The sequence below is a fragment of the Neospora caninum genome, chromosome III (assembly GCF_000208865.1).
Source record: "Neospora caninum Liverpool complete genome, chromosome III".
NCBI lineage: Eukaryota > Apicomplexa > Conoidasida > Eucoccidiorida > Sarcocystidae > Neospora > Neospora caninum.
In genome coordinates this window covers 612,337-622,527 of record NC_018388.1, presented here as the reverse complement: position 1 = coordinate 622,527, position 10,191 = coordinate 612,337, and the positions used below count along the sequence as shown (strand labels likewise).

General features: G+C 50.1%; 1 protein-coding gene across 1 annotated transcript; it reads left to right on the top strand.

Moving 5' to 3' along the window:
* Positions 1–2,795: 2,795 nt before the first annotated feature.
* Positions 2,796–10,191, top strand: NCLIV_007660 (hypothetical protein; the record flags this gene model as incomplete). Its single annotated transcript, XM_003880277.1, has 11 exons — positions 2,796–2,984; positions 3,276–3,434; positions 3,959–4,085; positions 4,476–4,670; positions 4,854–4,919; positions 5,484–6,084; positions 6,602–6,724; positions 6,980–7,156; positions 7,572–7,698; positions 8,396–8,525; positions 9,983–10,191. 11 exons carry the CDS (start codon positions 2,796–2,798, stop codon positions 10,189–10,191), a joined length of 2,103 nt encoding a protein of 700 aa, XP_003880326.1.

Here is a 10,191-nt window from a genome sequence, read left to right as displayed (position 1 = left end):
TCGGCAGTCAGCGGCCGCGATACGATCCCAGGAACGCGACTGTATGGACGTTAGAGTACTTGTGAGCACAATGCAGTTTGGTGAGTCCCAGTGGACGGAGTGCTTGGTGGGCTGCCCCGCCAGAAGCTCGGGATGATCCAGTATAAGCTGCTTTCAGCCGCTAGCACTGGAACAGCTTCTGAGCTCTGGATGTCCCAACTCTGCAGTCCCGTTAAATTTTGTGACACGTTCAGGATTTAATGAAACTGAAGTGGATCGTGGCTGCCATGCGTATGCAGGGGAATTGACTCTCGCAATAAAAGCTCTTCAACCTCGGTCCACGCGTTGATCAGACAGATGCTTTCACGTGGAAGAAATCTGTCACAGTATTCGTTAGCAACACTACTACAGTGTAAAGAGAAGAGAACTGTGTGTGCGACTCAAATCCGTTCACTACCAGTGTTGTTTGTGCAACGGCTCTGCGAACCGAAAACAGCATGATACGCGAGCAGCCATTGTTCTGCAAAAAGTATAACGCGAAAGGCTACGCACTGGCCGTCCAGTCAGGCGGAGTGGCGGTTTGCATGATGGTGGAAATAATCTGTAGACCCGGTGCTACCATATAATTGCTATGCAAACGTTCACAGCTAGCAGCATGTCTACGAGGATCACTGTATATGTGTGAAAGACAAGGTGCACAATTCTTACTAATTATGGAGTAACCACCGTGCACGAACAACTGGTGTCGCTGCTACTGGGACGCCCCCAATCAGATACAGAAGGCATTGCAAACGTAGAGATAACTCTGGCGCCACGTGAAGCAGTGTAGTTTTGTGCTAGTTCAACGGCAGTTATAACTGCAGTTGGCCGTACTTCAGCAGCTGCCGTCTCAAAGAGTGTCAAGGTTGGAACCGACCGTGTTTCACCGTCATTGATTTTTGTTCGCAGAAACAAGGACACTAGTAGGCTACTCCTCATTCAGTACACACATTTCTGTCGGGTCAATGATACAGTAGCAACGCATGTAGCTAGGTTCAAAAGGCAAAAGCGCAGGCTATCATCGGTGGTGACGACGGTGCTATTATAGCTATCCAAAAACGGGCCTGTGGATGGACGTGGATCCTCCCGCATTTACCCAGTGTATAAGGCACCACAGTCTGTGAACCCGGTTCTCTTGTTCGCACAGGAGCGAAAACGTCTCCAGCGGAGTAGGGCTTGGGCATGTTCGACATTTCGATCCAAAATTCTCCCGTAGTCGGATTTTGGGGAACATCTTGTAGCTTCTCAATAATTCGTGGATAGGATACAGTTACAAGGTTTCGTTACATCCGTATAGTCGGTTCTATTTGGGACGCAGATGTCGAGAATCTCGTTGGACTGCGCACCAGATCCCACTGCTTCTGCTTCCCTGTTTCGCCGTCATATCAGGAGTGAACTTTTATTACCGGCGTTCATCAATCGTGTCGATGGATTACAAAAAATAATGTCTGTTATTTTGGACTCAGTCCGCAATTCCTGAAAGTTCCGTATGGGGCCGTGTGGTGGTTTTGTGGAATGGAATGAAGGCCATGCGTGCTTCTCCGCGAGGACCATTGCAATCGGGCCTGAACGGAGTCTCACATGGGGGGACGCGACAAATGCGAGCCGTTGTGTAGATGTGAAAATCAGCTCCAGAGTTCAGAACGGATTAATTCAGGAGGTGGTTTTCTTGGCAGCAAGAGGATTTTACAAGCATCAAGAAGTCACAATGTGGAGCGGCACGACTAGTCCGAGGTCATCCCTCAAGGATGGTGGAATGAAATTAGTGGTGTTCCTTATTAGTTTCGTTGGGACAGTGTATGCACAGCCTTGGGGGTACGTCGGGTACCCCATTCTTTATACGGTGCCTCATATGGGGGCGTTACGCCTTGAATACCTGAAAGCATTCACTCAGACCGCGTAATGCTTATGGAACAAAGCGACGCGAAAACTCTCTCAAGTGACCACCTTACATTCACAATGCTGATAGAACGTAGTATACCCGGGCTTCAGTCCGACAAGGGCAATAGACAGCCGTATTGTTTAACCTACTTGTTGATGCAGCAGTCGAGCGCCATACAGGAGCTCTGGAGGATCATGATTCGCGTTCACTGTATCTGATTTGTCTCTCGAAGCCGATGCTCGGTGAGATCCAACAGAGGTTGTCCACATAACTTGGTCTGCGTGCATTACTTCTGTCTGGTTTAAGGATTGACACAGGACGTTAACATTATACCCAATTTGTTTGAGAAGAAGGCACCAACTACCAAAGCGGTGGTCGACTCGCCTGAGAAGTATGACTACATCGTTGTTGGCTGCGGTGCTTCCGGTTGTCCCGTTGCGGGTTATTTGGCGAATCAAGGTATGATAGGACGTTCAATGGTGAGCACAACCTCACATCCAAACTGATTATATCCTGAGGTCCTCTTATGCGTAGCCAATCTACGCGAGATTAACCAAATGAAAACAGCTCTTCTTGCTCCAACCCGTTTCGTTTTCAGGCAACCGTGTCCTCCTCCTCGAACGGGGTCATGTTAGATCTCACGAAAACACTCCGAACGCAATGAATATGTACGGCGCAGGTGAGCTTAGTGCCCGATGTTTTGCTATTTTTAACTTTCAAGAATCGCTGAAGAAATGTATGACCTAGAAACACATCCTTGCCGGTACGGCGACCGCCCGTATCAGCGCTTGCTTCCAATGGCTCAAACTCGAAAGGCAAATAACCTGCCGACTGCTTGAGGAGCATTGATCCTCTTCAGCAGTTACTGTATGTCTGACTGCCACGCCGCTCAGGAATGGGCATAGCTGATCCAAGTATCAGTCAGCCTATATCGACGCGAAATGGCGTGATCACTCACGTGGGCACCGTTATGGGTGGAGGCACTTCTATCAGCCTGGGAATTTACATAGAAGAGCCCTGGTCATTTTTTGAGTACCTCAACCGCGTCTACAACGCAGGATGGGAGGAAAATCTATTTGGGAAGGTAAGGGCAATCTACGTATAAACGCACTGGATGTAGGCCATGAATTGGGTCTGTAGCCACTCCCAGCTCTGTGATGATGTCGGGAAGGAAGGACGGCAGGTAAAACAGCAACGTCGGTATGGTGATACGCTTCGCGGTTCTACTTTCCTGAACACCCTTGATTAAAGCCTACATGCTGCGTGGTAGGCAGGGCAGTCGGCCTATCCACTTCATGGGACGGCGTTACTGACACGCCCTTTCGTTGCAGCTCCAGCTATCTGGGCGTTTTTGTGACGATGCCTTCACCTTCAGGCGCACAAGGAAGTGCAGAATATCTTCGGTGATGACGTTGCCCAGTATGTGACACCAGCCGATACAGGCTTTGGCCCTGCAGTGGGTGAGGCTCTCAGACGCCAGGGATACGAACCAGTGGGGGGAAGTCTTCCGGCTCAGCCGTCTCCTGGCATCAAGGTGAGCTCCATGTGTTAGAGCCGCAGTGACTGATAAAAAGCAGGATATTGGAGACATGAAGAATTAGCATTGCGTGCACCTGGATGCGCAGTACCGTCAGGATCACGGTGGGGTGGTATCATTGGGAACTCGATTGGCAACCCCCAACGTCGGCGAAGCGGTGAAAATGACTACCTGGTCTCCCGTTCATTCAATAATGGAATGAGGTTCTGCCTTCTAACAGATGGGCTACCAATGGAACTCTTACACGCAATTCAGCAACAAGGACGGTTTCCGAATGGCTTCAGATTTTTTCGTTTCCAGAGGATATGTGAAAAAAGGATTTCGGAAAAATTTGACTGTCAGAACGAACAACTTTGTTGAAGTAAGTGTCAGCAGTCTAGCAGAGGTCGAAACAAGTTTAACCTAGGCGGCGCACGGGAGGACACTTTGCCAGAGAGCGAACACATCCGAATACCTGTACTGGACAAGTTTCCTGGAAAAACGATGTCGGTGTATGTGATCCTCGGATATGTGATTGACAGCGCGTCGAGTGGGAGAGGGACGCGAATGGACCAATAGCTAAATGCGTGCTCTATCACAAAACCACAGCCAAGGATACACAAGGAAATGGGAACATAGTCCAGGTTCCCCAAGCATCAAGTAGCGCAAGTAAGTGTTTTCTGAGACAGGCAAGTGCCTTGCACACATGTGGGTTGATATTTATCCGCATTTTATATGGTGGGATTCCATGCACTAGTCAATATCGAACAGGAGGAGATTATTAGAGCTTGCAATGGCCAGCGGTATGGCATCTGGACAACTCATGTTCCCCAAATCAGCTAGCGAGCATCCAGACTAGAAGGGGAAGCGTATGCGGTTCCAAGGTCCAGTGGCAAATGGAGCCAACCGCCGGTGCTTGTACGACCGAATTCAACGACAGGAAGAAAAGCGATACTGAGTGCTGGAGACGGGCGCACGTTCCGCACAGTGAAGCTGAAGGGGATCTCCGGAAAACAGTGGAGAAAAAAGCGGTTGCCTCCATTTGTCGATTTCCTCCAGGATTGGGCGAGTGGGTTGGCACCCTGTTCGACGCCACATCCTATGCCGTCGATGCCACTGAATTGCTTCCGGGAGCGACGCTGCAGCCCACCGACAGAACCACGTGGCGTCGCGCATGCATCAAAGACAGCGACAAAAGCCGAATCATTATAAGTGCCGGCGCCATACAGACTGCTGCGCTTCTCTATCGGTCTGGTAAGTAACGAATGAAAGCTGCGCGAACAACCACCCCTTCGGACAAGCCCCTCCAAAAATAGTATTCTTGGTCGTCAATGCTGGTATATCCTTCCAATAGGTCGGTATCCCGACCTCGCGTTGTGACGATTAAAGGAAAAACCCATCTAGGCATTGGATTTCTGGCTTTTTCTATGGTATCAGGAGTAGGCCCCTTACCACAAATTCGTCAGATCAGAGCGCGGCCGGTGTTGGAAATTCCGACTCTTGGTACGTCCATTTCAGACAGTAGCAGAATCATGTATGCACTGCGGAATAAGTGGTCCGTCGTTGGGTTTTGAGAATATGCCGATTTTCGCTCATGAACAGGGATAGCGTAAAAAGTAGACACACGAACATCGAGCAGTATTCAATTTCGAGGCACTTGCAAGCGCACAGGTTTCTTGACGTTGGTTGTAGCGTCGCATGCAAACGGGTTCTCTGGATAAATCAGCGATTCAAGCCTACAGCAGACATCGCGATTATCAATTGAGATGAGAATCGTGCTTCTCCTGTCTCCCAGATTATGTCAACCGCGACAAAATTCCTTGGAAATCGGGGAATGCATCCTACAGGTGCACCTTCCGTCGAGTTATCTCATTTTTTACAAGCATTACACATATGTTCTTCAGAAATTCGTCACTTCGTAAAACTCTGTAAATGACTCAGCGGCCTAACAAGTAGTTCTACAAGTCCCAGGAGGGGGCTCCGTCCGTTGCAGGTCTGCCAATCAGTATGGGACACTGGAGCACAACGCGTTTGGGCTGTTGCTCTGTCTTTCTGCTGTTTGTTTAGGGCAGGCATTTATTGACCGTGTATTTGTGACACTTAACCTTTTCCAGAAGCATTACCCCGATAAAATAAAGCCTGTTCCAGTGTCACCCGTACGGAAATTGGATGCAGCTGAAGGCAATGAATCGCACACAGAGGGGGGAGGCAACAGTCGGCGACGTGGGAGACAGAAGTTAATGCGACAGAGACGAAAGCAAGTCTCATCCATCCGAAGCCAGAAAGAACAAAGAGAACATCAAATCTCCTCGAACATCGTTGGTCGTCTCTCCAGCTTGCAAGAAGATGATCGCCTCATCGTTGGACTCGAACTCCCCGACACTGATGATGCTGTAGGAATTCGTCAAGACGGAGCTTCGGGAGGTCACCAGGAAGGAACAGACGATGGCGGTGTAGGAAATGCTCGGGCAATGAATATCCTTTTTCCCACTCCTCCAGAGCAGGTTGCGCCTCATCTAACGGGAACGCTGAAGGACCATTTATTCCCCTGGTTCGGGGAATTAGAGCCAGCACGGATTTGCCAAGCTACGGGCATTCGTCTCCTCGGACCGACCTGTCCGCGCAATCCGAGCGAGCTCCAGCCGCCCCCCGAAACAGAGCCATTTCTGTAGGCTGTCTCTAAGATTTTTCAGCCGGACGCCTCGGTGGCTGATAATGCAGGACATCGCTTCCGACAGAAACATAATGTGGCCTTTGCTTCCGTCGTGGAGTGCACGCTCACCCCTTCCACTTTGCACACACACTCTCGCATACTGTCAACGTGTTTGTTTTTGTGTCAACGATGGTGCCAGTAAAGTTTGAGGTTTGCGAATCGGCCCACTTCACATATGTGGGGCTATCGATCATAGTCTGGAACGCATGACCGCTGTTATCGTTACTATTTCGGGAACAACATAGTTATCACTTACTGGAGAAGGTGTACTTCTAAAGAAGGGTCCTCAAACCGCTACACACAGGAGTAGAAACGAAATTTCTGCTCTTGCTCCTCCTTGGTACATGTCCTGCAGGTTACAGTCTCCAACGTTAACATGCTCGGCTGTTCCCATCGGCCATGTCAGTGGGGCACGCGTTGCTGAAGGGGTGATATACGCCACAAGATTCATTCTGCCCCCACTGTTTCGCAGCGATCCAGTGGCAGACGCTCTGTTTGAGACGCTCCAAGCATGTTCCGAGCATAGAGAACCTTTTGGCCTTGCATTGCTGAAGCCGCTCTGCGCAGTTGCGTACCCTATCATCAAATGCTTCCGGTGAGGATTTACCCGCGCCACTAGATGCTTCCTGTCGATGTAGGCAGATTCTTACCTTGTAGCGTAGGAGCATGCAAGCCTGCCAAAAGTTTAGCCTCCGATTTCGCGTTCACGAGATTATCTGTGGTTCCCACGTGTCGCGCCGCGTGGCTCTGCAAGAATATGTGGAGCAAGAGCATGACCCGCTGGAGTTTTCGCACGAGCAAAAACCCCCGCGAGCAACATGTCGTTCTTTTTTTACGTTCTCCGCTGCAGGCAAGTGTACGCGAACTTCTACTATACCGCGCAACCGAAATCACGGGGATCAGTCCGTGTGTCGGAAGATGGCAAACTCGAAGTGAATAGCAATCACTTGCAACACGAAGAGGATCTCTTCGATGCAGTTCGTGGCGTCTCAACGTTGCTCAAAATGGCAAAACAAGACACTTACCGGTGCGTTAGCTCGCACTCAACGAGCAACCTGCCTCGGAAAACTGTGCTATGGCAGCCGGATAGGCACCTCGCGTGGCTCAATGCTGGGTGACGACTTCTCCAACTGCCACCTTCCAGCAGCTGCGAAGCGCAGTTGGTAGTCTGATTGACATGTCGCCACTTCAATCTGGAGAATACGTGCCTGCTGCTAGTGTTGATTGCGAACGCCACACCTCACCGTATACAACCAAAAGAAATATCAAGAAGGACTCAACGTTCAGCCGAAAGCATCCATCATACTACGGTGATACCTACAACTGATACGATGCCGATGAGATAAACGGTAGCCCTTCCCGTATCACCTCCTTAGACGCTCCGTCCGCCGACTATGTCGTGGTGACTTTTTGGAACAGGGTGTCATTCCTCTGGCTTGTAGGAAGATCGTGCAAGATAGCAGCGCTTTCTCGTGTCCTGCAACAATCTTGAATGGCCTTCTGGACCTCATGACTACAATGGGGAGCACATCTACTGTCTTCCTGACAAAACCGGCAAACTTCTTCTTGGTAGGTAATCGCTCCTGAAAACAGCATTCGGGACGCAGCGTATCTGCACCCCCTGAGCGCGACTTTGGGGCCGACAGAGATACTTCTGTTTTGCGGCTGCAGAGCAGGAGGCGCGGAGTCAGTCGTACTCTTTACTACCATCTAAGTGTCAACGGGCTCGGAAATAAGATGCGTACGAAAAGAAACCATACTATTGATTTAGCGTGCCCAAGTCTCCCCCCCTACTATCATTCCCCTCCGTAGCACAGTCTCTGTTTCCGAGCCTTGTCTTCAAAGAAGACACTGTGCAACCGCTGGCGGTATATCAATGAGGGGCCAAGCCGTTATAACGTTGCCGCTTACAAGAGTGGCAGAACTGAGTAAAGGGGTGCTACAGTTCCCTGCAGACAGTAAGTGGGCTTCGTTGTTCAATCTCACACTGGGGGCCTGCCGACATCTGTGTGTAATTCCCTCTATTTTAGAAGAGTGCGACCTTGATGGTCACGTGGACGAGCCAAAACGTTCCACTATTTACATCTTATAGACAGACACACGTTCAAGGAGGGCTCTGTGTTTAGGTCCCCACTGAAAAAACTACGAGTATGGCGCATCTTTTTCAATCTCCCCTGAAAGCAGAGCCGGACGTTGCTACTACGTCGTTCCTCCAGTACCATTGCACGTAAGTTCATTCCGCTGGCCAGATCAAATGTTTCTGCAGATACAGAACCATCTTCAAGATCTTATACCTCCGAAACACAGGCGGCTCCGGCGGATCGTCAAGCTCGACGAGAAACTTAAGCCTCGAAAACTCCAAGGAATTCCCAGGGACGGGGATATTCAAACTGAAGGTACAGGGCATTTATTTGACAGATGCATCTGCGTGGTGCTTTCCATCAAAGATCATACTGCTGAACCTCGTTTCCGGACGACACGTGATAAAGTCCCAGTTGGAACATGAATACCCGCGTCCACAGCTGCTGCTGCAGCACCTGCGCAATTGCGTTTTCTCAGGAGATGACGCATTCGAGTTCGAGGATTATAGCGCCCACGTGCTGGAGGGACTCGACCTCGAGAAAATGGAAGCAGTGGGCATTAAAAAGCGCCTAGAAAAAGTCCGTATACTCACTTGGTGTCTGACAATTTGCATCTTTACCTGCGTGCTTATCACATCGTATACCAGAATCGATGCTTATTATTATAGGCCTTAGGTGTGGCGATCCACCAACAGCGATGAGAAAGTCATTCTGGCAAGGCCCTGTTGGAGGAAACACCGGTTCAGAAGGTAGTGAACCTCACAGTCCATCTAGTCCATCTGATTGAGTGTCGAGCAATGGCAAGGTGTGTGAGCGAAAGCAAAATGACGGTTTATCTTCTTGATACTCGTTGCAGTAACAAACTGACCGCTGTTGCGCCTTGTGCAGATCGGCTTCGACTTTGATTCATACGTTACTCACCTAAAGGCACGATCGGAAGCGTATATCTCTTCAGCGGCCGCAGAGGCATTCCTGGGCTGGCCCCTGAAGCCTGAAACGGGAACACAGAATTCTCCGAGAAATTCTACCCTCCCCTGTTCCGCTCCCATGACCAGTGAGCAGCAGCCCCATTCGATATCTCGTGCCGGTGAAGAAACAGTGGCGCTAAGGCAGGCGGTGGAGGAGTGCCGAGCAGATTGTTCGCCGTTAACAGGCAGCGGCCTTGATCCCTTCTGCCCGGCCGCTGATGTCTGCTGCACCGTGTTTGGCAACTCCAAATGTTTCAGCACGGCAGCTGAAAGGAGGGACAAGATGAGCGAATTGCTACAGGAGGCTGCCCAAGTAGAGGCAACAAGACAATATGTACCTGAGATCCCTTTTCCAGGCCAACTGGGAAAAGCATTCACAGGCGTCCAGTGGGCTGCAACGTATCCCCCTCTTTTACCAAGTGAGCTTTTTGGATCATAATTCCAACTCTGTGTCTTCGTCTTACCGCAGATTTCCCGGGCATGTTTCACGGCTGCTCTTCTATTGCTGAAGCGTCAAATGTCGTTTTCCAACCACCCATGTCACGTGTTGCGGTGCGAATGTCCCTTGTTTATCTTCACTCTCGAGCTCAGCGTATTAGACAGGATTTGAATTCATTGTTAGTTGGGATAATCTGTTAGCCCGAAATTCGACTGCAGTACCCCTCTTCTCATAATGCAACAAGCTAGGGTCTACAGAGTCGCAGGGTAGCAGCACGTTGACGGCTGTCAGGGAATAAACAAGTATGCTTGGTGAATCGTTTCGTTCCTGCTTGTATTTCCCTTGGCCCCTCACGTGATATGCAGATGCGCAAGACCCCAAGGCTGTTGCAAAATATGCGCTCTCCTATATGTCCAGTATCTGGCATCACGCAAACACGGTCCCGATGGGGAAGATTGTCGACAAAAATTTCGACCTCATTGGGGCTAGGCGACTCTCCGTAATCGACAGCTCCGTTCTGAATGAACTACCGCGGATGAATCCCACAGCTACAATGATGATGATGGGCATGTAA